The 27,581-nt window shown below is 51.6% G+C and overlaps 10 protein-coding genes across 10 annotated transcripts; 7 read left to right on the top strand and 3 right to left on the bottom strand.

Moving 5' to 3' along the window:
• Window positions 1-673: 673 nt before the first annotated feature.
• N7477_008663 (uncharacterized protein) lies at window positions 674-1,012 on the top strand (the record flags this gene model as incomplete). The annotated part of the gene is made up of 1 exon (XM_056970326.1): window positions 674-1,012. One exon carries the CDS (start codon window positions 674-676, stop codon window positions 1,010-1,012), a length of 339 nt encoding a protein of 112 aa, XP_056820358.1.
• A 753-nt stretch (window positions 1,013-1,765) lies between these two features.
• On the top strand, window positions 1,766-3,784 carry N7477_008662 (prephenate dehydrogenase (NADP(+)); the record flags this gene model as incomplete). The annotated part of the gene is made up of 7 exons (XM_056970325.1): window positions 1,766-1,860; window positions 2,260-2,302; window positions 2,354-2,465; window positions 2,545-2,693; window positions 2,757-3,356; window positions 3,422-3,553; window positions 3,629-3,784. The coding sequence occupies 7 exons, from the start codon at window positions 1,766-1,768 to the stop codon at window positions 3,782-3,784; spliced, it is 1,287 nt and encodes a 428-aa protein (XP_056820357.1).
• A 1,845-nt stretch (window positions 3,785-5,629) lies between these two features.
• On the top strand, window positions 5,630-9,710 carry N7477_008661 (putative cytosolic regulator Pianissimo; the record flags this gene model as incomplete). The annotated part of the gene is made up of 5 exons (XM_056970324.1): window positions 5,630-7,366; window positions 7,417-8,829; window positions 8,880-9,251; window positions 9,304-9,464; window positions 9,521-9,710. 5 exons carry the CDS (start codon window positions 5,630-5,632, stop codon window positions 9,708-9,710), a joined length of 3,873 nt encoding a protein of 1,290 aa, XP_056820356.1.
• A 680-nt stretch (window positions 9,711-10,390) lies between these two features.
• Window positions 10,391-12,136, top strand: N7477_008660 (uncharacterized protein; the record flags this gene model as incomplete). Its single annotated transcript, XM_056970323.1, has 3 exons — window positions 10,391-10,503; window positions 10,605-12,053; window positions 12,103-12,136. The coding sequence occupies 3 exons, from the start codon at window positions 10,391-10,393 to the stop codon at window positions 12,134-12,136; spliced, it is 1,596 nt and encodes a 531-aa protein (XP_056820355.1).
• Window positions 12,137-13,452: 1,316 nt separating this feature from the next.
• On the top strand, window positions 13,453-15,129 carry N7477_008659 (uncharacterized protein; the record flags this gene model as incomplete). The annotated part of the gene is made up of 7 exons (XM_056970322.1): window positions 13,453-13,566; window positions 13,623-13,784; window positions 13,838-13,970; window positions 14,018-14,233; window positions 14,283-14,887; window positions 14,939-15,055; window positions 15,103-15,129. The coding sequence occupies 7 exons, from the start codon at window positions 13,453-13,455 to the stop codon at window positions 15,127-15,129; spliced, it is 1,374 nt and encodes a 457-aa protein (XP_056820354.1).
• Window positions 15,130-15,203: 74 nt separating this feature from the next.
• N7477_008658 (RCC1 domain-containing protein) lies at window positions 15,204-16,355 on the bottom strand (the record flags this gene model as incomplete). Its single annotated transcript, XM_056970321.1, has 1 exon — window positions 15,204-16,355. One exon carries the CDS (start codon window positions 16,353-16,355, stop codon window positions 15,204-15,206), a length of 1,152 nt encoding a protein of 383 aa, XP_056820353.1.
• Window positions 16,356-16,816: 461 nt separating this feature from the next.
• N7477_008657 (putative MFS phosphate transporter) lies at window positions 16,817-18,916 on the bottom strand (the record flags this gene model as incomplete). Its single annotated transcript, XM_056970320.1, has 2 exons — window positions 16,817-18,371; window positions 18,432-18,916. The coding sequence occupies 2 exons, from the start codon at window positions 18,914-18,916 to the stop codon at window positions 16,817-16,819; spliced, it is 2,040 nt and encodes a 679-aa protein (XP_056820352.1).
• A 3,043-nt stretch (window positions 18,917-21,959) lies between these two features.
• N7477_008656 (SUR7/PalI family protein) lies at window positions 21,960-22,836 on the top strand (the record flags this gene model as incomplete). Its single annotated transcript, XM_056970319.1, has 3 exons — window positions 21,960-22,082; window positions 22,130-22,510; window positions 22,582-22,836. 3 exons carry the CDS (start codon window positions 21,960-21,962, stop codon window positions 22,834-22,836), a joined length of 759 nt encoding a protein of 252 aa, XP_056820351.1.
• Window positions 22,837-24,125: 1,289 nt separating this feature from the next.
• Window positions 24,126-25,367, top strand: N7477_008655 (mannitol-1-phosphate 5-dehydrogenase; the record flags this gene model as incomplete). Its single annotated transcript, XM_056970318.1, has 2 exons — window positions 24,126-25,288; window positions 25,343-25,367. The coding sequence occupies 2 exons, from the start codon at window positions 24,126-24,128 to the stop codon at window positions 25,365-25,367; spliced, it is 1,188 nt and encodes a 395-aa protein (XP_056820350.1).
• A 739-nt stretch (window positions 25,368-26,106) lies between these two features.
• Window positions 26,107-26,779, bottom strand: N7477_008654 (uncharacterized protein; the record flags this gene model as incomplete). Its single annotated transcript, XM_056970317.1, has 2 exons — window positions 26,107-26,606; window positions 26,680-26,779. 2 exons carry the CDS (start codon window positions 26,777-26,779, stop codon window positions 26,107-26,109), a joined length of 600 nt encoding a protein of 199 aa, XP_056820349.1.
• Between the last annotated feature and the right edge of the window lie 802 nt (window positions 26,780-27,581).

The raw sequence follows: 27,581 nt of genomic DNA, 5'->3' as shown, positions 1-27,581 counted from the left end.
GAGTATGTGATTGTTTCAACTGATGTAAGATCGGAGGCTATGGATGAGTCGTTGTGATGCAAGCAATGCTCAAGCAGTCAACTTGAGAACCCGTGCGACAAGAACGCCGCGGAGCTGATGTGAGCTCCTGGTAAGTAGCAGCGGCAACTCAGGATTAAATAATGCTATTGCATACTTGATAGGAGGACTGGATTGATTTCCTCGGGTATTGTGAGTCGAAGTTGTAGGGTTGAATTGCGATCTGGGGCAGCTCGCTTTTTCCATTGAGCGCCGCGACAGCTCCCCGCACCGGCTTCCTATTCCGTGGGTGCGACTTTGCAGTTTCACCAAAGAATTCAATGATTTGTCTTTAACTTGCATTTTTCTTTGTATGAGTTATGTAGAAGTGCCAGCTGACGCATCATGTTCGAATTGGTAGAATAATTACGTTACGCCAGAGACTCGACAAATATTTACGAAAATAGACCAAAGTTAAACTCAGACAAGTAATTGATTGATCGTCCAAAGACTAACTAATACAACAACAAAACTGAGAAGGAGCTTTTGAGGGCATTGAAATATCTGAAGACCAGGCGATAAAGGCCGTTCCTCGCGTTTATTCCATCCACATTTGCAGGTAGTAGACCCTGCTGGTAGCCTCCAATCCATCCACGAAGCAGAGTCGCAGTAGGACATGAGAGACACCCGCACACGTCTACAGACGGCGACCACGGCGACCACCCTTGCGACGAGTAGAGTCGGAGGGGGTGGGGGTGACATCCTCAATGCGGCCAATGCGCATACCAGCACGGGCGAGGGCACGGAGGGCAGACTGGGCACCGGGACCGGGGGTCTTGGTGCCGTTACCACCGGTGGCACGGATCTTGATGTGCAGAGCGTTGATGCCAAGCTCCTTGCAGCGGGCAGCGACGTCCTGGGCAGCCAACATGGCGGCGTAGGGGAGGACTCGTCACGGTCAGCCTTGACCTTCATACCACCGGTAACACGGGTGATGGTTTCACGGCCGCTGTGAAGAAGGAATATTGTCAGCAAATGTGATTCAGACTCAATTGTTGAACACCCCGCTGCGGCTCTTGAAACCCAAAGAATCGCTTGAGCGCGTGGAGGTTCAGGAGCAATTGTAAGGAACGTACGAAAGATCGGTGACGTGAACGAAGGTATCGTTGAAGGAGGCGAAGATGCGGGCAACGCCGAAAACGAGCTTGCCTGTTCCATGAGATTCTGGTCAGCCTCATAATCACGAGGATTTTTTTCCACATTCAAGAACAATCAGTGCAACATACCATCACCGGCGAGGGGGCCGAGGGAGACGTTCTCCTTGGCGGCGGGAGCCTTCTTGGTAGGGGCCATTGCGACTGTGGTGTTTTGGGGGTTAGTGGATGGAATATGGAAGAGAAGAAATCAACTCGAGGCGATTGATCTTGGATCGAAAAAGTGGGTGTGTGCCCTAGCGAGATACCGGCTATGATTGGCTGAGCTGGGAGAATAGTAAGCGAGTTGCCTGAGGCTTGAAGAGTCCGGAATCGCGGTCGGCCCGCAGGCGGTGAGGGAAGCTCTTTTGCTCGCCTATTTAAATTTTCTTCCATCGCCCGTTACCTGCACGTTCTCAGTATTGCCATTGATCTTCCAGAAGTCAAAGTACCCAGTGGAAAGCTGGGGCTTGAAGTCCAAGAAGACACTGTCTCAGATACTAACCCGCCCTTAGCCATCATTTGCGAGAGCTAGGCACTATCTGCTCGAATCGTGCGCGTGAGTCACTGCCGGAATGGGACGCACCAAAGAGGATGCCTCGATTGGCATTATTGGCATGGGCGATATGGGCAAGATGTATGCCCAGCGCCTGAGTGATGCTGGCTGGAGGTAACTTGCGACCTTGTTCTCTGTTGTCGACCTGCATCAGTGATGTACGAGAAGGTAAGCTTCAAATCCTTTCTTTTCTTTACTGCTTTTAAACCCCCATTTCGAATGATGACTTGAGTGCATTTGGCTCGAGTATGGTCCGGGGTAAGATTGCCTAACCATTCTGGCGGCTGTTGATCTCCGGACTGTCGATGATGTGAAACCCTCGCTACCTTAAATTTCTTGTCTGAAAATCTTCAAACTCAACCATTCTGTCTTCGCTTTACCATTGCTCTTCGGAACATATGCTAATCAGTGAATCCAACAGGTCACAACGTAACTGATCTTCTCGAAGCATTTGGAATGAATATACTTTTACTAACAATATCTTGCTTCTTCAAGAATCAATGCGTGTGATAGACCTGAGAATTATGAATCTCTCCAACAAGAGTTCGCTTCTCAAGTACGTCTCCCGCCAGGGCCACATCGCCCAGAAACTCATTCGTATATATAGCAAGGAGTCACCATATTCCCGAATGGCCATCTCGTTTCCAGACTTAGCGATTTTATCATTTACAGTGTAGAGGCCGGCGTTATCGACCGTGTCGTGGCACAGTATGGGCCCTGTATGTCTAAAACCTATTTGAAGGCTGTGGCCATTCCCCGTGACCAGTATATCTGACTCGTCTCGCCGCAAATTCAAAGCTACCAAGGTCGGCGCGATCGTCGGTGGTCAAACGTCCTGCAAGGCCCCGGAACTTGCAGCATTTGAAAAGCACCTGCCGCAGGATGTAGAGATCGTATCATGCCATTCGCTGCACGGGCCCAAGGTCAACCCGAAAGGACAGCCACTGGTAGGACGCCACATTCGATTTCATGCAAGCCCGGCCCATCCCTGAATAATGTGCGTCGTCTAGGTCCTGATCCAACACCGTGCCTCCAATGAAAGCCTTCAATTCGTCGATCGGATCCTCTCCTCCTTTGGTTCGAAGCATGTCTATCTCACCGGTGAGATGCACGATCGTATCACCGCCGATACCCAGGCAGTTACCCATGCTGCTTTTCTGAGTATGGGAACTGCATGGCAGGCAAACGATCAGTTTCCCTGGGAGCACTCACGGTGGGTTGGTGGCATTGAGAATGTCAAGATCAACATCACCTTGCGCATTTACTCCAACAAATGGCACGTCTACGCCGGCCTTGCCATCCTCAACCCTGCCGCCAAGCAACAGATTCGCCAGTATGCCGAATCAGTTACCGAACTATACAAGCTCATGATCAGTGGTGACCGGGCAGAACTCAAGCGGAGGGTAAAGGCTGCCGGTGCCTCCGTTTTCAGGGAGGGCACGACCAGTCAGGATCTTCTATTGAAGGATGAGGTGCTCGATCAGTTCTCTCTATCCAACAAGTCCCGCGAGAAGGCTCCCCCGAACAGCCATCTGAGTCTGCTCGCCATTGTCGACTGCTGGTCCAAGCTTGGCATCGTTCCCTACGATCATATGATCTGTTCAACGCCGGTAAGTCGACCAGCCTCGTGGAGTCCTTAATTTCTTCGAAAAGGCTTAACTTCTTACACGAATAGCTGTTCCGCCTGTGGCTGGGTGTGACTGAATACTTATTCCGCAACCCTGAGCTTCTCGACGAAGCGTTGGACACTGCGATAGACGACCACAACTTCCGTTCAGACGATCTAGAGTTTACCTTTGCTGCGCGTGTACGTTCCACCCAATGTTTCATGGACAAGCCCCATCTTCCGAGTCCAGGGGCTGATATAATCTCGCTTATCTAGGCATGGTCTGATTGCGTCTCCTTCGGTGATTTTGAGTCCTACCGTGATCGCTTCGAGCGGATTGCATCGTACTTCGCCCCTCGCTTTGCTGAGGCCTCGAAGCTTGGAAACGAAATGATGAAGACGATCCTGGAGAAGACAACCAACAAACCTTGAGTCACCTAGGTAACAGAGCTGTATGATATATGATTTTTTCTTTCGTTCAAATTTTCCTCATTGGGGTTGTATCACTGTATGATAGGCTAGGGGCCAGAGACTCGAGATGACGGTTCTTCTTTCCGCTGTTGAATACCGATGAGGTGCGATCGGCATGTTTGAAGGATATCCTATCTTTACTTCAGCGGATTTTTCTACATTAATCCAAATATCCACGTTGCACCTAGGTACAGATACAATCTTCACTTTACGTCTATAGTTCATTTCGCGCATTATGAGTTGTCAAAGCATTTAATCTCCTTTCAATGTCTTGTCCTTCCCGTTACACATGAATGCCCAGTGCTTGTCCGCGACGTAGGCCGGGGCGAATCACATACAAAGCATCCTAAATTTCAGGAATAAGAGCCTTTCCTCGTAGCCCACTTATGCCTTTCAGGGTCTTTCAGGAAAGTCATATGCATGGATGCTGCAGCCGGTTGGTTGGTGTCGGGAAATTCGTGCAGTCTAGTCGGGATAGATCGAGAAGCAGCCGGGTTTCAGTTCGAATGAATCTTCCTAAAAGCCTCGCTTTGTACCCTCTCATCATTCTTGACCCATGCTCAGTCCCCTTTCCACCTACCATGGGACTCATGCTTTATCGATCTCCCTGTGGACATATCAAGTCTCATACAGAATTTACATTCCTTACCTCCCTTATGTGGGCATGCTTGAAACGTCGAACCCCGCAATATATTGTGGACGCATGAAGAATTAATTGTCGAATGAGTTGTTGCACAGCAAGTGCTCTCACTCAAAAGGAGACCTAAAGCTAGTCGTCTAGGACGAGGCTAGAGATCAGTCCAGCTCGCACTAGGGCCAGAGACTATTGGTTATAGCCAGGTATTATATGGCACAAATTCTAACGACCAGTCAGATATCTCTTCCAGGATGCACGTATATCGCCGACTCAGTAAAGGATTTCAGAAAGACCTAGTTGAACTTCTAGTTTGCACGTTTGAGCGTCTCAGTCTCAGTTTAAGCCAGATCCCGCCAACATGTGGACATGTCATGTGCTTTGGGGAATTGCAAGCAGATTCTCAAAATATGGCAAAGTCACTTTGCAAAATATGCTACCCCTAGCAATAGGTACAACAAGATTGACCGTGTCTCTGAGGAGATACCTCGCACGGGCCAGAATTGCGGTCAATCATTCGCATGAACATATTATCACTGGCTACGATAATATATTAGATCTTTGATCAAAGGCCTGGAAGCGTGAGGCAAACATCCAATGTCTGGAATTTTCTGTCTGGAGTTTTCAGGGTGGTGATGAGACTGAGGTATAGTCTTGGTTGTAAATGACACCGATATCTACGAATGGAGGCTGCCCCTCTTTTTATGAAGTTCTTCTCAGCAGTGTTTGCGAATGTCAAAAATACACGATTGACATTATATTGAAGTTGGCCCCGGGAAGTAAATAGGTACATTTACAAGGCAGGTACGTTGTATGAACGCTTCTTCCGGCCAGACGGTGATAAGGGCAACTTAGTCATCCACATGTTTCTCGCGATCAGGCTGAATCGAGCGAGGTGGGACTGCCGACAATCGCGCTGATCGTCTGCGCTGGTCAGTTAGTAGGGCCTTACTTCTGTTGAGTCCTGATCAGTTGTGATGGCACCTGTTGTTGCTCTATAATTACTGTGACTGCGACTCGTGACTGCGGAGGCCCCCCTCTCTTACGCCTTCACCATATTCGAGCCCTTGCTCCGCCGGCCACATCCCCCCTCCCCTACCCCAATGCAGACGCTCGACCTCCGGGACATTTGCCACAGGTGATAGAATAGCCCCGAGGCTAAATGGAGCTCTATGGCTTCCGGACACAACTCAGCGTTTTCCGCGTCCACCCAACACCGCGTTTTGGGTGATGGACGCTCTTCATTCAGCCAGGACGGTGGCTCGATAGACGGGAGCTGGAACGATACAGTCCCCAGATCAGGGCGTAATGGACGATCCGGATCTGGAGGGAGCGCAACCACGGGTGGACGAGGAGCGTCGCTGGCCCCGTCACTTGGCGGGCCAGGTAGCTTCAGTGCGGAGCTCAAGAGCATGAATTCACGGAACATCACACCCCGCCCCGACGGTACCTACATGAGACGAGCGAGCCGATCCATTGGTGAAGAAGACCTCAATACGACCGAAGAACGACAAGCGTTGATTCGAGACAAAATTGCGAAGGAGATGAAGATCAAGACTGGAACAGAAAACATGTTGGAGGCACTGCTGGCAAAGCCTCCAAAGCAGACGAAAGAACAACGTATTCGAGTGGAATTGGAATTGAGTACTTCCAATCGCAAGCTAGTTCAGCTGCAAAATGAGCTGGAAGAGGAGCTGCTTCGTGCGCAGGCGCCATCTACAACACCCCCTCGCAGTCGAATTTCAAGTCTGTTCCGAAGCAGTCCTATGCGTTCACCCTCGCGTAACAACAAATTTCCAGATCCCGTCGATGAGGAACAACAGGAACATCAGGAGGAGGGAGACGTGGAGTCGCCGACATATGTTCTCACCGAAACACTCCAGGCCTTGGAGATCGAGGGCATGTCCCCCGATTTCTACGTCGAGCACGCCAACAATTTAGTTGAACTTTTCAAACGGCATCCTACTCTAAAATATGATCTTGCATGGCCCGTGTTTGGTCTGCGCGTCCAAGTGATGCTTCTCAGCGATAGCAAAGAAGTGGTGGCTGCTGGTTATCGGCTCACACGTTACGCTATAGCCGATCGAAAATCCCTCCAAACAATTCGAGCATTACATACTGATGAGCTCGTCATCCTGTCTCTTGTCAAGGAGAGCAAAGCCAGCATTGAAAGGGAGCAAGCTCTCAAGTTCGTGAGAGCTTTCCTCGATGTCAAGGACGGCGTCAAGGAGATATCTCGTGCTATTGTGCGTACGATCGTCTCTATCGCCGAACATCATGAGGACCGTCTACGAAACATTTCTATTATGACCCTTGCGGAGATGCTCGTTAAAGATCCTGAGCTCGTTGCTTCAGCAGGCGGATTTTCTGCGTTGCATGACGCTCTATCCGAAGGCACGTTTGGCGCTTCGGAGAGTCTGATCTCGAGCTTCTTACATGTTCTGGACACGCCACGTAGTCGGAAGTACTTGCAAGGGTGTGAATTAGAAGCCGTTCTAGCTCCGTTTACCGACTCGTTGGCTGATTCTCTTCGCCATGGTCGGTTAAAGTCCGCAGCGCGGGCTGTCTCTGCAATGCTCAAAACGTGGCCTGGCCTGGTAATCCTGGCAAGAAACGGAGCGCAACCGCTCAAGTCGCTTCTTGAGTCACTCCACTACCCTGATCCCCAAGCTCGAGATCTCCTGATGGAGCTATTATTCGATGCTTTGCGGATAAAACCTCCTTCTTGGTCATCTTCATTTCTTGCGGGTAGAAGACTCACGACGTATGGGAGAGTCTCAAACCTGCGCGCCGACACAGAATCGAAACATGCCCGCGGGTTCTCCGAGGCCAGTAATAACAGGGTTGATCTCACAGCACACTTCTCGACTCTCATTCTGGCAGCTTTGATCACGGCTGGGCTCCCAAAGGTACGCAAGATTTCGAAGACTAGACGAACACAGGAACTAATCAGGCGTAGGCCCTGTCACATCTCATTGAAGATGAGACTGATCCTTCGCTTCGACGAAAAGCCACTCTTCTTTTGACCGAGGTACTCAAACTTGCCCATCACTCACTGCCATCAAGCGTCAGTGCCAAGCTTCAGGTCCTTCCGCATCTTCTCCCTCCCGCAATTCAATATGATTTTGAAAATCACGACGTCTCTACTTCGACCATCTTCCAAATTGAAAGCATCAACCGAACGCTGGCACGCTCTGGAGCCCTCTCGAATAGTCCAGGTCGCTATATGGATGCCGAAATTTCACTCTCTCTGCTGCCTGGTGAACAAGGCAAAGACAAGTTAAGCCCATCGATGGATGAGCAAACATTCCGCAACGCAATTTTGGAGACTCATGTGTTGAACACTGTCAACTTCCTCAAATGGAAGTGGGACCTTATTCATCGTCTCGTCGAGGGTCCTCTCACAAACCCCAAACGCATGGACGAGGCCATCAAAGGTTCCAAGTTCATGAAGCGTCTTATTGGATTCTACCGGCCCTTCAAGTATCGATTCTCGATGATCTCAGTTTCAAAGGCAAACCAGCGTTATGTGCGAACTGGTTGTGCGTTAATGCGGACCCTGGTTCAGACCCCCAAGGGTACCAAGTACCTGGCCGAGAACAAGTTCTTGCGTCAAGTAGCAGAGTGCCTGGCCCAACTTGACCGCATGAGCGGACTGACATCTACCTCACCGCTCTTCTCGCGTGAGCAAATGGCCAACACGTTGAGTGGAGGATATTTCGCGATGCTTGGAACACTGAGTGCTGATGCGAACGGGCTTCTCATGATGGAGAGATGGCATATGCTGAACATGTTCTACCATATTATTGAGCTTCAAGACCGGAACGATCTTATCCAAACGCTTCTTGGCAACATGGACTACAGTCGCGAAAGTCACCTGCGAGTCATGCTTTCCAAGGCGCTTACGATTGGCTCCAAGGAGATTCGAATATTTGCCACCAAGCTGCTACGAAAATACGCCGTGGGGGACGTTTCCAGCAGCCCACATGTTGCTCTTGCCAACGCGGAATGGGTCGTAAAGCTCCTCGTCACTCAACTTTATGACCCGGATGTCACAGTTTGTCAGATCGCCGTGAAGATCCTCGAAGAGGCATGTAACCAGCGTGATTACCTGGAGTTTGTGGTCAAATGTAGACCCTCCTTGGATCACCTCGGAGAGATCGGTGCACCGCTTCTCCTGCGTTTTCTGTCAACATCCGTCGGCTACCATTATTTGGATGGTCTTGACTATATTACACAGGAGATGGACGATTGGTTCCTCGGCCGGAATGATTCCTATGTCGCCCTTGTCGAAGCAGCTCTGTCTAGAGCCTACGTTGATCAGCCACGACGTAACAGCTTTGCACCCGAAGACTTAGTGGATATGCAGGACGTGGGAGTCGTTCCCCTCATTTCTACCGAGAGCTCGCTCGGACAGCCGAGGGCTGTAAACTACTGGAGCAGTCCGGGCATTTCAATGAATTTGCGTGGACCATTCGGGACTTCCGGCTGGAGGAGGAAGACACCGAGGTGCTTCTTAAAGTCAAGGGATGTCTCTGGGCTGTGGGCAATGTTGGATCCATGGAGCTCGGTGCGCCCTTCCTGGAAGCAGAAATTGTGCAGCGAATCGTGGAGATTGCGGAGAGTGCTGGTGTTCTCACCATGCGAGGCACTGCTTTCTTCGTCCTGGGTTTGATATCTCGTAGCATGCATGGGCTAGAGGCGATGCGGCAGCTGGGATGGGACTCTGCTATCGACTCCGATGGAGACTCACTGGGTCTTTGTCTTCCAACTGACTTCCGCACTCTGTTCCTTGTATGTATTTTTCTCCATTGCCGCAAACTCCAACGGTTATTAACCTATCCAGATCTTCTTCACTGGTTACAATTCAGAGGCCAAACGGACACCACAGGACAGACTCAAGGAGGCTACCACTGACTCGGATCAGACCAATCAGAAGATCTTGAAACTAATTGTGGACATGGGGAACACTGTACTATCCAAGCGATCAGCGGCAGACCTGCACAGGTATTATCTCTCGTATCATTGTTTTTCTGAAAGAAGACTGACATCTCCATTCGTAGCATCAAATCTAAGCAGCCAGAAAAATTCCTCCAAGTACATCTGTTCCGCAAGGCCCTCTGCATTCTCGAGAGCCATCATTTCCGGCTGCCAGCGCGGCGCTTTGCCCTTGACCTTTTCGACAAGAGCGTCATGCGGCGAATCGTTCTCGAGGATGACTCCGATAGCTCGGACTCCGACTCCTCTTCTTAAGTCACACTACAGCCCACACACGGGGCTCCCCCTTCTTCTCACCGTTCTCCTTTGCTGCACCTGGCAATGCATCACCGCAGGTGTGCGCCATGCTATGCACCAATTCATTTGCAAACGATTGACGGAACACTCGGACTTGTTGGTATCACAAGCAATTGGCAATGCAATCTGGCTTTCCCCTCTATTTACTCATGCATCTGTACCTGTTATGGCGGCGAATCTTGGAAATGAGACATGAATGATATCACATTACATGCTTTGCATGACCCTAGAGAATAAAGAGAGAATATGACACAGGGAGCGAAAGCGGCAGGGGAAACACTAAGTACTTTCCGCTTGTGCCCGGTGTTCGACATGGGCGACGATTAAAAGAGGCGCGTTTAGGTAGATGCGAACCTCGGTAATTCACCCAGAGACGGTCAAGTATTCACTTCTTTCCCTTGGGGCCGGTTTAGAGCCTTTGCGCTGCTCAAGCATCTCAGTTATGACAGCCAAAATGAATAAAAATTCTCTCCTGGTTGCTTATCCTGCCAAAAAATTTCTCCAAAGTCTACTTGCATCTTGCATGATGAAAAGTGTTGAAGTGATGAAGTTGCGCGATTATCTAAAGTTGGACCCACCTTAGATCTCCGACCCACTCCGAGACAGCTTGACCCAACTCCCCTCGATACTCCTCAGTCATGGAGGATGATGCTGACATTTCCGACATGTCCAACCTTGCTCCGCCTGAGATCTCGGACGTTGTGGGCTCTGAGGAACATGTTCCCGCAGTCCCGATGACCCCCACCTCGTCGTACGCTTGATCCAATGCCAGCACTGCTCGCATCCGTTACATACGCCTCTCCGTTTACCATGTGGCAACTCTGTGTGTCGCGCTTGTCTCCCACCAGTCAGGCCCCGGGTTGGCATCACATACCCAGTTGCAGAGGGCCGAGAAGAGGGGTTCACATGCTATTGGGAGGGAACGAACAGTTGTATCGGGGAGCATTGCGTCGGAGATTGCGGCGTTGATGTCGTGCTGTGCAATATCGTGGGGATCTTTCAGGAAGAACTGGCGTGGGAAACGCCATCAACCGAGTTGCAGAACCAGCAGGAGTCTCAAGATAAGCAAGGTGATGCACAAATTGCTGATGCACGAGTTGTTCGCTGGAAAGTCAAGCAGCCCGACACAAAGTCTCCAGAGCTGCACAGCGCCGAGATCACCAAGCCTGGGTGGCTACAGGCTCTATACCTATTGGCATGGGAGGGCCGGCTTCCACACAATGCATATGACGTTGTATACCAGGACCGAAATGCGTCTCACGACACTGTCGAGCAAGAAGGTTCCACAAAGCAAGACAATATCCGCTTCCAGAAACTCAGAGACAAGCTTCGCACCGAACTGGACTGCCAAGTCTGCTATTCACTTATATTAGATCCGCTGACCACTCCCTGTGGTCATACCTTTTGTCGTAAATGTGTCGCAAGGGTTCTGGATCATGCCGACCTATGCCCAATTTGCCGTCGCAAAGTTGGGATGCCCGCTGCTTTACAATCCGAGCCATTGAACATCACTCTCGTACGAATAATCGACCATTTCTTTGGGGATCAGGTCACAGCTCGCAGAGAGGCTCTCGCAGAGGAAGAAATGGGAGGAGACCATGAAATGAACCTTCCACTTTTCGTTTGCACGTTGGCTTTCCCAACAATGCCAACATTCCTACATATATTTGAGCCTCGGTATCGACTGATGATCCGTCGTGTCGTCGACAGCGGTGATGGCAAATTTGGTATGGTGATGTACAATCGTCGCGGCCGCGCACAAAGCGACGGTTTGGGTAGCGTGCCCTTCATGCAATATGGGACACTCTTAATGGTTGAGCGCTATGAGTTGCTTCCAGATGGGCGCAGTCTCGTGATAGCGACAGGTGTATCGCGATTCAAGGTGCTCGAGGCGGGCGAGCTGGATGGCTACCATATTGCCAGAACGGAGCGCGTTGATGATCTCTCACTAGCGGAGGAAGAAAGACTTGAGGCGACCGAAACGGCAGCCTCTGCTATCCCTGACCCGACACTAGGAGCAGATGCTGAAACTCCATTGGAGTCGATGTCAACTCAGGATCTCCTCATTCTAGCTAGAGATTTTATTCGCAGGCAGCGCCAAGCAGGAGCACCTTGGCTCCATCCACGCGTCATGCTGGCTTATGGACCTGTTCCCACAGATGCAGCCCGCTTCCCCTGGTGGTTCGCTAGCATTCTACCAATTGCCGAAGAGGAAAAGTACCCCATCTTATCTGCAATGAGTGTGCGGGAGCGACTCAAAATCTCTGCCAAATGGGCAAGGGAGCTGGAGGCTCGAGACTGGTACGTACTAATCTCAATTTATGACTCGAATATCTAACCTCCCCAATAGGTCCGCCCGCTCATCATTGAATTCTGTCTTGTGACTAGCCGTTCCTCTGCTTGTTCTCTGTTTAATTCCGTTGGCATTCAATCCGCTATCAGCACTCGTGTCATCAATGACACCCAATGTTTTTACATCACTAACACCATTTTCCCTTTCGATTTCTGTGTCTTTCGGTGGCTCGCCAACGCCCCGAGAAAACGGCCAGCAACCACAGGAAAAACCACGGCCCCGGTCAGACGAACCATCCGAAACATATATTCCACACACCCTCATCATTCTGATCTTCCTCGCTATTTTCTGCGTGCAGGTGGGAATCAACTTCTTGCACATTATGCGAACAGGGCGGAGGAGAAGACAAGCTATGGAGTTACAGTTTCCGCAGCCAGTGCCCCCACAACCCCTTGAACACAATGGGCGATCAGAGCTTGTGTCAAATGTGAACTTGTTGGGCGAAGAAGGAGTAGATGACCTCCGCTCTTCAGCCCCAAGATCCACGCATGATGTTGGTTAATGACCATCATTGTGTTCGCACACCAGAGGCGAAACAACTTTGACCATGATCTTGGACATACCATGAGACTTACACTCTTTACATACGTGATTCCCCCGAGCGTCTTTCACTGTGATTTTCAAAAAAATTCTCCCAAGTTCTTATAGTCTTGATATAGAAAAAAAAAATCCCACCCAACTCCTAGCTACTACAAGGGTTACTCTCCTTCACAATTCCTCTAGACAGGTGTCCAGAACCAAGCTTAATTATCAAGATGGGGATTAGAACATCAAAAATATTGTGGGAGATGTCCTGTGACCTGAACGTCACCTATGCTGAAGACTGAGCGGGGGAAGGGGGGAACAAACATATTGAATTATGGGCTGCTCTATTTCAGTAAAGAGCTGTCAACTTATTGTGTGTTAGGGCACATGAAAAAATCGGAGGGTATTAGAGGCCTATTTATAGAGAAAAATAGACTATAGATCAATAATCTGGGGTAGAGAAAGGAGGCAGAGTGGAAGAGTTGGAGAGTGGGAAAGTGAGTATGGCAATACCAAGGCCAAAAAAGCTTCAACGAGATATTCCATTTATTTTCTAAGTCCAAGAACATCGTGGGAGATATCTTGTTCCCATAGATTCATCTCATATATCTGTGTGTTCTGCTTCTTCTTCTTTCTTTCCAAAATTCTTGAATTTTCTTGAAGCTGATGCCGGACAACCCGAGCATCCAATTCGGGCAACATGTAGCTTAGGTAATCCGCGTTCGACCGCGTCCCAGCGTCGCGAATCTCGAACGCCGAGTCCATACTGAAGGGTTCAAAACAATGGAACCTTGTACCGAATGACCCACGTCCTCGGTCTCCATGCCATCTTTGAAATTATCTTTGGGCCCGCCAGCATTGGTGCGGCTGCACGACATTTTGATATGTCTGTCCAAGTTCAGCGACACCGTTGCCATTGAGGCCGAGCATGATCTGGTATGGCTTTGGGGATTTCGAGGATCAAGGGATCTTTGCTAAAAACACATTCCCAGCTCCGCTTAAGTGCGCTCAACTCGACCAAGACTGCGTTCGCCTCTTTTGTTTGTGAAAAGGAATTGTTCTTTGAGGCTTACTCGTTCGATGCCCGGAAGGCCATTCGGTCTCCAAGCAGTACTACTGCAGGAGATCGATTTTACTGTCAAATTCTACTTAAGGTAGGTTTCTTCAAAACTTTTGGAGCGAAATTTTGATCTGACTGATTACCCAGGCGCTCTTGTCTGTTTTCCGAGGAAGAGTGGACCGGAACAAGGACGCCGCCGTGGAGCGCTGTGATATGGAGCTTCACGAAGATCCGCAAGAGACAGAATGCAGATTGACTATCAAGATGATCTGTGGACTTGGTCAGTTCCTTGATCTCCGCTATCGTCCTTATATCTGACTTGTTCAGGCGTGATCAAATCTTATAAGCTCACCTACGAACCGGCGTCAATCCAGCATGCCGTGTTCGATAGAAGCAGGGCCACGAACCAATGGACGGCAGATCCACGATTCCTGAAGCAAATTATTGAACACTTCAGCTTATCTGCCGAGCAGCTGGATATCTATTCCGACTCGGGCAAGGCAGTGTTCACGAGTTTTACGACGAAGATTACGGATGGAAAAGGTATCGCAGAATTCTGAAATCTAGAATCCGGAAACTGATATCATTGCAGAGGTCCTTAAATGCCCCGTGCACACGTCCGTGGCTGCCGACAAGCGAGATTTCGAGGAGATCCAAATCGAAGACAACATGCACATTGCAATCAATTTGAAGGATTTCAAGGCCGTCGTTGCTCACGCTGAGACCACCAATGCAACCGTCACGGCACGATATACACAGCCCTGCAAACCACTGCAGCTGGCATACGACTTCGACGGTGTCAATGCCGAGTTCACGATCATGACACGGGGTGAGGTGGAAGGCGAGACGGCACCGGCTTCATCTCGAGCCGGAATGCCACAGCTTTCGCAGCGTCAGACACCCGCGCTCATCTCTTTGAACAGGGCCCAGACTCCTCGCGGTGTCACACAAAGTACACAGATGCCCCCGCCCCCGCCCCCAGCGCGGGGCCGGTCTGTTCGTCCCTTGAATGGATCGTCGACTTCGACACAGGATCGTCTTGCTCCCACTGCAGTATCAGATCGGCCTTCTGCATCGTCGCTCTCGACGGACTTTGATAGTCTATTTGTGCCGGCTGATGATGATCGTCAATGGGATGAGATGGATGAGCAGGAAGAGCCGCAGGATATTCTTGGGTGGGATGCATCGGGTAGACAGGTTTGTGGCCCTTCTTGTTCTGATCAAAATTTGGAAGCTGATGGAATCCAGGATAACTCTGAGCCGACCCTTCAAGAAGCGGAGCCTGATTTCCCTAAGTTGGCTGATACGCGTCGTCGGCCTCCAAATGATGATATGGGCGTTCCGCCGACACAGCGCATGTCCCAGGTATGGAAGACCTCTCGAGTGGGTTGAGTCCAGCTAACGCTGTACAGGTTCGAGGTCTTGGTCTCTTCGATTGATGAAACGTGTCACCCCAGTGATCTTGATCATTTTGAAGTATCAGAATGTGTGGCAAAACACTCTGATCTGCTCCTCATCTCACAATCAACCAGCTTGTCGCACATCCCGCTCCAACACCCACCACCTTCGCGCCATAAGCGCGCACAGAGTCCGGCAACGAGATCATACTGAACGTGCCGGCCACATTCCCCTTCTCATCCGTATCAGGCCCGCAATTCCCATGCTCACCCCAACCAAATGTCGCGACCTCGCCACCCTCCAAAAGTGCAAGAACATGCTCACTGCCAACGGCAACTTGGACGGGCTCAGGCAACCCGGGAGGCGGCAGTTGACCTCGATCATTGCGACCCCAAGCAATGACTGGCGCCTTGGATGTTCCCGGCTCCGGAGCAATATGTACATATATACCATGCCAGCTAGCCCCAATATTACTATACCCCATACCACCTAAAGAAGGAAGATCCGAGATCCCCCACCGATTCCCTCGATCTCCAAGAACCATAAACTCCCCAGCTTCACGCTGTCCAAGGATAACCGTAAACTCACGCCCGCACACAGCAGCCGTTGCACGAAATGGAATTCCCTCAACCTTCGCAGGTGTCCATACAATCTTCTGCCCCTTGAGAGAATCCCCCAGTTGGCCCTTCCGTGCCGCACCCCAACCGAATACATCGCCATTCGACGTCACAGCCACAGAATGACCCATCCCACTCGCCAACGCAGTAATACCAGATCCCGGCGGCAGCGAAAGGGACATACCGTCCACCGCAGAAGAAACACCCGATCCAAGACCAAGTTCGCCCTTGGGAGAAGAACCCAGAACAAAGATCTTATCTTCATTCGTCTTGTCCACAGCAATAAGAATAGACCCCTCCCAAGTTGCAGAAACACACTTGAAAAATTCAACAGGTGACCCTGTTTCATCTGTGAGAATAACGCGACGAAAGCGAACTAGATTGTCTTCATCGACGCTGTCGGTGCTCTGGTAAATTGAAGTGGAGGGCGTGGGCCCGCACCGCCCATCGGTGTTGTAACCCGCGGCATAGACGCATCCTCGTCTTGTGATTAAGAGAGTATGGTTCCCGCCAGCAGCGATGTGAATGATCTCGTCGTCTGGGATGACGGGGGAGGAGAAGAGGCATTGTGTTGGAGTTGAGACGTCTTCTTTGTGGCCAAGGGCTAATTGCCCGGAGCCGTTGGAGCCGAAGGCGAAGAGGCTCACCATTTAGTTTGCGCTTGGCTTTTTTTTTTCTGTCTTTTGCTCTTGATCTCGGTATGAAACTGTTGTGTGAAGCGGACCTCTTTGTATTTTCTTGGGTGATATGGTTTATTATCCCGGCAGTATTTTACCGCTTCAAGGTCCGCTTTCTTTTTTTCCTTTTTTTAAGAGTTTGGGTAGGTGGAGCGAGAGTCGAGGCCTTATCTGTGGACGGTAAATGGATCTAGTGGATTTAGGAGAAGTGAAAATCGAGTCTCGAAAGAGCAATGGTCAATTAGCCATGGATAGTTATGTAAGAATATTTAAATACAGCAGGCAATGTGCCCGCATTATGTATCGTGCGTTTTATGCAAATGTTCAAGCAAGGCCAATCGACCGTGGGGTTATCCGAACACCAAAACAAGCGAATCCCAAACCAAAAATGCAATGTATAATCTTTTGTGCAAGCCCGCATCTAGGGCGACTTTTCATTCAAGGAGGACCCTTGAGAACCACCCTCGGCAGGAGGGGGGCAATGTGAAGTTGTCCTGCTTTCCACCGAGCTTCTCCTGACCCTTGAACATAGGGCTGGTGCGGTGGAAGTAGGTGTGGACATGACCCTCGAGCAAGGAGTCATCAGTGTCGAAGGCATCCTCCTTGTCCTGTTCCTGGAGTTTCTGGGCCATAGCGGCTTCCCACTCCAGGCGGTATTCTTCGACCTTCTGCTGGTAATCCTTCTCGGCGTCGTAGTAACGGCTCTTGCGGAGGACGAAGCGCTCATACAAAGACAGGTGAGCGGGGTGCACAGCGGCGCCGTGGTATTCCGCCTCGCGGCCCTCGCGCAGGTATTGCCAGCGACGTTCCTGCTCCTTGAGATCAAGGCCAGTGGTGTCGGGCAGAAAAACCAAAGTCAGAACCATACCGGCCAGACCGAACCAGGGAACGACGTAGAACTTGGTTTGGGTGTCGATGTAGTTGTACAGGACCGAGGCCAGGAGAGCACCGGCCTTTCCGGCCGCAGCAGAGAGACCGTGAGCAGTAGCACGGATGGGGGTGGGGAAGACCTCAGCCGCAACCAGGAAAGTGACACAATTGGGACCAAACTGATTGAAGAAGGAACTCAGGAAGTACATGGCCTGGAATTCCTTGATGTGCTCGGGAGTGGTGTAGTACTCGTAATGGAACGCAGGGACGACGAAGAGAACGAAGCACATTAGGAAACCTAACATTTGCATCCACTTGCGGCCGTACAGCTTGTTATCGATGAGAAACGAAGCCAAGTAATAGCCGACCAGAGAGACGCCGACGTTGACCAAGTTCCACAGCCAGGTGGGCATCACCGAGGTGGTCGCAGGACTAATCACGGCGATGAACTCGCTTTGGAAGAGCTTGTTTCCGTAGAAGAAGACATCGTTGGCGAACCAGCTGCCAGCGGTGGCCAGAAGGCGAGAGCCGAAGTACTTGAAGGTGAGGCGCAGAGAGTCCACATCATAACCGGTCACGGAGGCCTTCTTCTTAGCCGCGGTAAGCTGCTTGCTAGCCGCCTTCATATGGTAGGCACGGTAGTAGACGAGCCACAGGGTTCCGACGGCGGGAATGGCGAAGGAAATACGGTAAGTCCACTGAGTGGCCACGGCGGAGTAGGGAGGGTTGCCGCTACCGTGGTGGAAGCAGAGCAGGAGGATGATCAGGATGACCTGGTTGGCAAACTGGCCCCAACCCTGCATCAAGAAGGCGGAGGTAACCTTGCGGCCACGGTGGAGGCGATCTTCCTTGGTCGAAATCTTGCCCGCGCCGACGGCGTTCTCCATACCGCTGGTCGCTGTCATAGGGTACTCGCCACCTGATTGCACGGTTAGTTGCCACTCGGGAGAGTATTCTGGAAAAAAAAAGAACGTACCAACACCAACACTGTAGAAGAACAGCGACCATGCGTAGCAAATCACCCAGCCATTCTGGGTAACACCCCAAGCAGCAGTCAACATGATCAAACCAATAAACATGATGGTCGCATCCTGAATCAGACCCCAACGACGACCGATCCTGCGCACCCATTAGCCTTTTGGCCGAAAATTAGGTTCGGTTCGGCGGGAAGAAACTTACCAGTCACCAATCACACCGACCAGAATCTGACCGCAGATGATACCAATGATCTCGAGATAATCCACCGCATTCGTCCACTGCTCATCGCAGATCTTGTGGGTCTTCCAGCACGAAGGGAAGGACTTCTGGAACAGAGGTTTGATGTTACCAATGGAGAAGAGCACGTAACCCTCAAGCCCGAGACCGGCACCGGGCAAAACCATGTTGCGGAAGTAGTATGAAACAGGCGAAAGAGGGTCCTCCTTCATCATGGACCAGATGGCACCAAGTTCACGCTTGGCCTCGCCCGCGTCGTAGGAGCTGACGAACTTGACCTTCTGGGCAATGGGAAGATCGGCCCAGTAGACGCCCTCGGGGTTATAGCTGTCGTCGGGGCGAATCAGCTGGTCGAATGCCCCCTTCTCGTGGATATCCATGTTCTCCAGCGGATTGTGAGTGCCGGTCATATCAGGCCCATGAGGGGCACGCGGTCCAAAGTCGGCCATGATGAAATATAGGCTCGGGAAGAGCTAGGACCGGAAGGTGAAGACTCAAGACGAGGCAACGCCGGATTGGGGAAGGAAACGGTCGTGGTGACCACGGGGGACGATGTGATGTGACAAGACACAAAGGATTCTGTGGGAATAGAATTTATATATGCCAGAGAGCGGAAAAAAAGAAGGATGAACCGGAGCGGCCGAGCTCGAGTTTGGCCATGCTCCATACTCCAGTGGCGGCTCCACTCTCGTAGCCTTCCACAGCGGACAGAAAAAAAGTCTGCGCCGTTCGGTGGTTCGGAAGACGAAAGCAGATTCGACCATGGATCATCGTTGCAAGGCCCGCAGCCAATCGACTGGCGCACGTGGTGGCAGAATGTGGACCGGCCCGCCCTAATCAGACTGACCGCCTGCTCTTCGCCTGCCGCGACTCGCGCGATCTGCCAAGAGTGGGGCTCGCCTTCGCCGTTCCGACTTACGAGACAACGCCCCAGAAACTATTACAGCAAGACTCTCGAGAGGACTCGTCTCGGTCATTCGTCCTGTTACACGTGGTGTTGGTGGTAGGAGCGTTTCCAAGCGAGATCATTGATAACGGGAACTCTGGCCCGGTACCTTTTGAAGTGGTCCCAGTGTCCCCAGACGCTGGGAGAATCTCAGAATCAGTTCACAAATGAGCGCACGTGTGGTCCTTCCTAATCCGACGGCTCACGTGCCTCAGAACTGAGAGTTACTCGACTCGAGTCGCCTAGGCGCTTTTAAACAACCAGGCTAATTCAAGCTAATGCACTCGCACAATTAGCTGGTTTGACGGTTGAGGTGCGGTTGGAATTGATAGACTTCGCGCTAACATCTGGGGGCGCACGCATTGGTTATCACCCCGCGGACCAGTCAGATTCCCCGCTGTGCCCATGTGCTCGCCCACCCTTGTTTACGCTGTCAATGGGATCCACCTCCGTCTTCCAGGCCTTCCTGTTGAGTCTTGCTGCCCGAGCTCGTGGCCCTTGCTTCTTCCAATATTGGCCTTGACACGAAGGACATGTACCGTTATCTGCCGCTATTTCCTGCATGTCCAGTCCGGTGAACTCCGGCGACCTTTTGCTATCCATCGAGTAGTTCTTGGCTCGGAGGCATGTCTGCTCTTGGTTCTGGTCACCCATGCTTGGTGGCACTTTTGCCTTTCGGATATCTGGGAGCCTTCAAGCATAAGCATATTCCAAGCAAGGTCGATCTGCATCTACCTTTCTTGGAATCGCTTGGAAATGCTTGACACCGACAGCACCTGGCCTGACAGAATGGAGCTGGGCCCTCAAACCTTTCAACTCTGAAATTGTTACAATCATTTCCTCCAAAAGTGTACCCGCCCGTGAAACTACTGCATGGCACCGAGGCACGGCACACGACTTGCATAGACTTTGATTCAGGGGTACGGCGTGGGTTCGTCGATCGACGGCCACATCTGCGCCATCCCGAGAGACCGTCGCCGGGAAGAGTATAACTCTTACCAACACGGCTAGCCCATGGAAGGCTGACAGTACCCAAGTCGCTGCCTCGGCGCCTCTGTCGAGTCAGGCGTGCGAGGCTGCGAGACTCGCCGTGCCTTACTGGAGGATTCCAGTGCATCTTCTGCGCAGGACGCAGATTAACTGTTCATTTCGTAGAGTCGCCACAGTCCTCACTCTTGCGAACATGCCGCACGTTCTCAGCGATGCCTTCAGCTCAGCCTCCGAATGTATCCGCCACGTAGTACAACCCACCATGCAAAGTGCATATACTCTTTTTAGCCTGACAGTCTTGTCCAACCTGAAGCTCCTGCGGCAATGCCGAAGCGCCCCATTTCCTTGCGTAGTGCGACCTGGACATGAGCCAGCCCGTCCGCAGCGGGGTCCTCCATCGATATCAAATTAAGGGGCATATCTTTGCTTTACTGACATTGTGCCGAGCTCGCCCGACTCGGTGGATCGAAATCATCCGTTTGATCCGAGTTGGAAGGCAAGGGTTGGCCATGGAATCACACCCGTTGACCATTAATCATGAACATCTATTCTAGATTTGCGATGGGTAGGGTAGTATGCTGCAAGCCACTCGCAAGCCACTCGCCATGAATCCATTCGGAGGGATATCTTATGACCTCAAATGGTGTGTTGAGCGGGTCGGTCAACGTCGCATTCCAGACACGACCGGGGATCCTACGTTGGACCAGTCTTCAACTGACGACATAAGGACTTCATCAAAAGACAAATTCACATCAGACCACATAATAGCTACTTGATTATGAACCAGGATCTATCCCGATCTGTAATCGTAAGGTGTTGCCTACGCCGTCGCAGCAGGCCTAACCTCAGCGCCCGCGTCGGCTCGGCAGCCGCAAACCAAGGCCCCGAAAGCTACCATGCGCGACGATGGCAAACGCAATGAGAACACTGCTGACTCAAGAGTAACCATTGTAGCTTCGAGCCCCTTCAATCCTGACTAGACCTGGTATCGCCAAGGCAAGCTATGAACTCCTCGATGTGCAAGATTTCTAGTGGCTGGCAGCATTCCAGAGACAGGCCGGGAAAGTCAACGTGTCGACTTTCCACTCAAATCCCCCAGCCAAGCAGCTGTGCTTGCCCTTCAGAAGCCAGACTCGCCTATCACTGCACTACGACGGGTAAGTCTCGGTGAAGGGACACATGCCACCCTCGATTCCCCCCGCGTGCCGATATCTTCAGCACGCTCTTCTGCAATACCAACCTGCGACCTTTCCTTCGCGCAGCCCATGCCGAGAATGATGGCTTGTCTGGGAGCTTTCGACTCAATTTTCGGGGTCGTATATAAGTGGTGGGTCTTGGAATCTGTAGGATCACTATGTGCTGTTCAAGAAAGACAGGTAAATATACTTCGACACAAGGGGTGAGTTAGCCCTCATTCATGACTGGCTCCCACCCATGCTCAGTATTTGTCCAGCAGGTCTCACGGCTCTGATCATTCAGGCTGTTGACTAGGTTTCAGAATTTAACACGGTCCCGCAATCGAAAGACTTGTCCATCAACGACATTGACCCGACAAGATGAAGGTTGACTTCAAGAGCATCTTCCCAGCGATAACTGCCTTCATCGCGTTCATCCTCACGCTGCTGTGTCTCTTCGCGGGATCTCAGAAGGCTCTCTTGGATAATGCGGATCTCCTCACGGTAAGTCGCGAGAGATGAATCACGCAGACAAGGCTGACCCGTGCCAGCTGTACACCCCCGAAGGCAACTCGGACACGACCCACAACTTCTATTCCGTCCATGTCATGTCATACTGCCAAGGCGTCCTGGGCACGGTGGACGCCGGTGAGACGAGCGTTGCACGCAACGTGACCGAGTGCTCGAGCCGCACGCTTCTGTTTGCTTTCAACCCGACCGATGCTTGGCCCGAGGAGATCACCCACGGACCGACGCTAGAGTGGCCGCGGGTGATCAGCGACGACTTCAACGCTTTCAGTTTCACCAGCCGATCCATGGCAGTTTTCTATATTATCGGAGTAGGTGCAATCGGATTTGCTTTGGTGTCTCGCTTGTCGTCGGTCATCACTCGCAAAGCACAGACGGGTCCATTTGAGTTTGGGTTCATGGTGGTAGGTCATTCGGTCTCGTGGCAAGGGGTTGTTTGGCTGTCTTTACATCCACTAATAGCCGGACTATGTAGCTCGGTGCGTTGAGTATCAGCATCGCGTCCATCATCGCGACGGTGATTGCCTTTGAGTTCGTCGCGCTGATCAACGCGCACGGCGATGGTTCGGACGTGTCAGCACAGTACGGCGAGAAGTTCCTCGGGATGACCTGGGCTTCGACGGCGTTGCTGCTAGTAGGAAGTATCAGCTGTTTCGTCAATGTCTTTGTCCGAGGCTATGAAGAGCAGGAGCCGGCAATGCCCGCCGGGAAAGATGAGGAGGAGGGCTGAAGAGGGGGTTCCCTATGGTGGGGGAGGAAAGAATGCTTGAGCGCGGTCCCGAAACGGACGCGCACACCGGACGCACTTACGTCGGGTGAAGTCGTGCGAGGGAATTTGTTTCAATAGTTCTATATAATATGACCAGCAATGCCACCTGAATGAATACCTTGGCCAATGAAATGGGTTGACGCCCGTGTACGTCGGGCATGGACGATAAAAGCGCCTAGTGACCACCCGGCGACTTTGAGAAGGACTACGAAGGCCGTGGGACCAATGACATAGGAGCCGTCGGACATGGTGTCAGTGGCAGGACCGATTAGGCAAACATGAGTCCGGGCGTGTAAGAAAAGGAATAGACGATGATTCGAGAGGATTCCAACCTCGGCATAGTCGACGACTAGCGGGTCGGAAAAACTGGGTCTGGCTTGTCCTCCCCCCATTCATCCGACGTCACTGCGGAGCACATCATCAACCGATCTAGTCCATCTCATAGACTGCGTAGAGTGCGACTATCGCGTATCAGATGGGCGCCATCAGCACCTGTCAGACCCCGGGATCTAGGAACACTGTACTCCGGAGCCTATGGTCAGCAGGGTTTGACTTCCCGACTAAGCCCCGGGTTGGGCCAAGGGAGAGGATGAGTTCCAGCACGGAATGCGGAGGCCATCCACGGGATATCCCGGTCTCACATCATGGGGTTTTCGGTGAGTCTTTTAAGAGAACGGAGATGAAGACATAGAATGGGGAATAGTCGGGTGGGAAGGAGACACCAGGTCCAAAATGGTTTAGCTGGGCCGTGATCTGGGCTCTACGACGTATGGACATCTCTATGAGGTTGCACGGCAAAGCGGGGGTTACACTACCGGGTCCATCAATGGGATTGTGTCGAACGGGCAGAGGGGTCAAGGGTGAAGCGAAATGGAGCAGAGATGGAAATTATCGTGGAGTCGATTCACGTTCTCGGCGTAAGGCCTCATCCTTGGGTTCGAAACAAGGCGGAGCCTGGTTCCGTGCGCCTCCAGTCAATGAAGTCATCACGAGCATTTCGTAACCATTCCACCTATGGGGGGAAGCCACGAAGTATATTGTGGAAATGCGCCTTCCTATCGTGAACTCGGAAACGAACCCCTCCATTCTCGGGTTTGTTTCTTTTACTTAAATACTGCCTTCTCCCACTTGCTTCTTTCCCCACGCTTTCTCTATTAAACATCAGCCACCCGCGCTTTAGTACATCACAAGACCTCATCTTGCTTCCTTTCTCCACTTCCGATCGACCATCCTTGTCACATCCTCCAATCATGGGTAAGAAGGCGATTCACTTTGGCGGCGGCAACATCGGCCGTGGCTTTGTGGCCGAGTTCCTCCACGCCGCCGACTATGAAGTCGTCTTCATCGATGTGATGGACAACATCATCCAGGCCCTTCAGAACACCAAGTCTTACCAGGTCACCGAGGTTAGCGAAGCCGGTGAGACCACCAAGACCATCACCAACTACCGTGCCATCAACTCCAAGACCCATGAGGCCGATGTCGTCGAGGAGATTGCGACGGCTGATGTCGTCACCTGCGCCGTCGGTCCCAACATCCTCAAGTTCATTGCCCCTGTCATTGCTAAGGGTATCGACATCCGTTCCACCCCCAAGCCTCTCGCCGTCATTGCCTGCGAGAACATGATCGGTGGTACTGATCAGCTGCGCAAGCACATCGAGGAGAGAACCGACTCCGAACGTCTCGCGTCCATGGGCGAGCGCGCCCAGTTCGCCAACTCTGCCATCGACCGCATTGTTCCTGCCCAGGCCCCCGATGCCGGCTTGAATGTCCGCATCGAGAAGTTCTATGAGTGGGTTGTCGAACAGACACCCTTCGGCAGTGTCGGTCACCCTGACATTCCTGCCGTCCACTGGGTTGACAACCTGGAGCCATACATTGAGCGCAAGCTGTTCACCGTCAACACCAGCCACGCCACTGCCGCCTACTACGGAAGATACGCGGGCAAGAAGACCATCGCGGAGGCCATGAAGGATTCTTATATCAAGGGCGTCGTCCACGCCGTGCTTGAAGAGACTGCCTCCCTCATTGTCGACAAGCACGAGATCTCCGCCCAGGAGCAGAAGGATTACATCGAGACTATTGTCAGCCGTATCTCTAACCCATACCTGGAGGACACCGTAGAGCGTGTTGGCCGTGCCCCCATCCGCAAGTTGGGTCGCAGTGAACGATTCATTGGACCTGCCGCCGCCCTCGCTGAGCGCGGGCTGAAGTACGAGTCTTTGCTGGGGTCTGTTGAGATGGCTTTGCGTTTCCAGAATGTTCCCGATGATGAGGAGAGCGCCCAACTGGCTACCATTCTCAAGGAGAACTCGCCCGCCGATGTTACCGTCCAACTTACCGGGCTGGAGCGCACTCACCCTCTGTTCTCGGCTGTGGTGAAGGTGGTCGACCAGGTACAAGCAGAGGCTAAGTATGTGTCCATCCCTCATTCGTCAGTTGAATACGTACTAACCGTTCTTCATAGGGAAACTGGCCAGCCGCGCATCTAGATGGGGTGTCGCCGTGCTTCAAAGTATTGTTTCCATAGCATGGAACGGCGAATACGGCGTGATTCGGAAGTGGGCGTTTTCTTTTTTGCATGACTTATGACTGTAGTATGAATAGCTATGACTAGCAAGTGTTTCAATATTCGATACGAATCAAACAACTGCCCATTACATGCTCTTACCCATCGTAATTCCCAGTCTAGCCAGTACATTGACCTCTAGAAGAAGCCTCAGCGCCCATCTAGTGCACAAGTTGCAAGAAGGGATCTCAAACCAGCTCCACAATCCGGGCCCTGCGGAGCATCGGGACAAAACGTGCCGATACTCTATCCCGGATTTCCCCTCCCCCGGGCTGTACCGTTCTAGCCCCAGTCCCTTATCTCCATTGAGCTATGATGACATGAATGACCCGAAACAAGTACAGTGCGTCCCGGAACTGGTGTAACACCTATTACTCTTCGATTGTATCTCGAACCCCAATTGCCAAAGGCACGCTTGTCTATATCAATGGGTTCTCCGTCGTCTCCTTATCAGTGTGGCCTGTATTGTTTCCTGCACGGAGTACGCAGAACACATGACGAAGTGTATTTATTTGTAAGTACGATACACCTGGTATATGAATATCCGCTTCGAAAACCCAGTAGCTATCTGGTTTATCGGTAGCTCCGTTATTTCCCGCAACTGGTGACATGGAAACGGTGATTGATGTGTTGTAGCATCTGGTACATCCATTCACCGCATATTAGCTCTGCAAGAAACTGTTATACAAGGCACCATTATGGAACTGACTATGTGAGTGGCTATCCTGAGACTTAATTGGGCTTTTCCTTGTGGCACCAGAGATATTGCGGACGGAAGTAAAATGCTTGAAGCGAGCGTTGGGATCCCGCTGATCGCCGAGCAGAATAATGTGGTCCTCTGGGATTCCGACCTTCTTCGCGGCCTTGACGGCAACATCCAGCACGGAGACTTGCGTGGCGAGGGCTTTGGCACCAGAGTTCTTCAGCTGGAAGGCCAGCTCGTCGACCGTGTAGGCTGGGTTGGCTGGGGAGACAATACCACCCGCCCAGAGGGTTCCCCACATCAGCACGGGGGTGTCGATACTGTTCGGGGTGAAGAGGCCGAGGACATCGCCCTTGCGCCAATCATAGAGGGCCTTGAGGCCCTTTCCAAAATCTAGCGAGGCATCCTTGAGGCCTTTGTAGGTATAGTGTCGCTTAGTGTCGGCATCTTGGTAGAGGACTGTCCAGCGTTAGTGTGACATATCCTGGGGTCAAATAAGTCTGATGAGACCACCAGAACTCAAAACACTCACTCTTATCATCCGGGAAAGGCCTGTCCTTGCGTTCGAACAGGAAGGTCCAAAGGTCAACATTGGGAATGTCGGCATTTGGATAATTGGAGGAGACAGGCATATTGCGGGGAAGAGCCAAGCGCCGATCCGGGGGGGAGGTCAAGAGGTATGAATCGGCAAGCCGTACGATGTGAATTGAATCACGAATGGGAGGGATGAGGACTATAAGAAAGGAAGCAGGAAGAGGAAGTGGTCTTTCTCCGCACTTCTCGGTTCTTGGGGCGGGAACCTCGGTCCCTTGCTGCCTCGAGAGCCCTTGGGGTAGTTCATACCCGAAGTCCACTATCGCGGACTCAAGACCGCTGCGCTGGATCTATATGATCTAGAATCAGCTGGTAAGGATGGATAGGGCAACAAGATTGGAACTAGACTATAGAATTTCTATTCGCCTTCTCGTGCTCTTTATGCAAGGCACTGCTGGCTGATCTGGCAATCGGATACCCGCTCGGTGTTGCTCGGCCTTTTTTTGAGTCGCAAGTGGACCCCTACATGCTGTCATTCCCCAACCTTGGTCACGTATTGTGAACGCAAGGCCAAATGCCTTATAGATGCATTTAGGATTAACGGTTCAGGATGGGGAAAATCATGGATCATTTGAGAAGACCAAAGACTGACTAGGAAAATTACAATTTAAACTGTCGTTGCTGACTAGCATCAGATCTGTAAGCACCCTGGCTAGAATGGTCGTGTGTTGTAGTGCAGGGGGATGAACCCTGAGAACAATTTCTTTTGCAAATACCTCAAGACCCTATGCTAGCGTGGAGCCACCCTATACTACGATGTCGAGATGAAAGTTGTCATATCGTAAATTGAAACTCCATTCCCTAGCAACGCGAACGCAACCAGAGGTAGGATACCTTTTT

Source organism: Penicillium maclennaniae (assembly GCF_028827695.1).
Source record: "Penicillium maclennaniae strain IBT 15551 chromosome Unknown utg000007l:1.0-4884863.0:1.0-4888362.0, whole genome shotgun sequence".
NCBI lineage: Eukaryota > Fungi > Ascomycota > Eurotiomycetes > Eurotiales > Aspergillaceae > Penicillium > Penicillium maclennaniae.
Note: the sequence above shows the minus strand (reverse complement) of the source record. Positions and strands in the feature narration are given on the sequence as shown.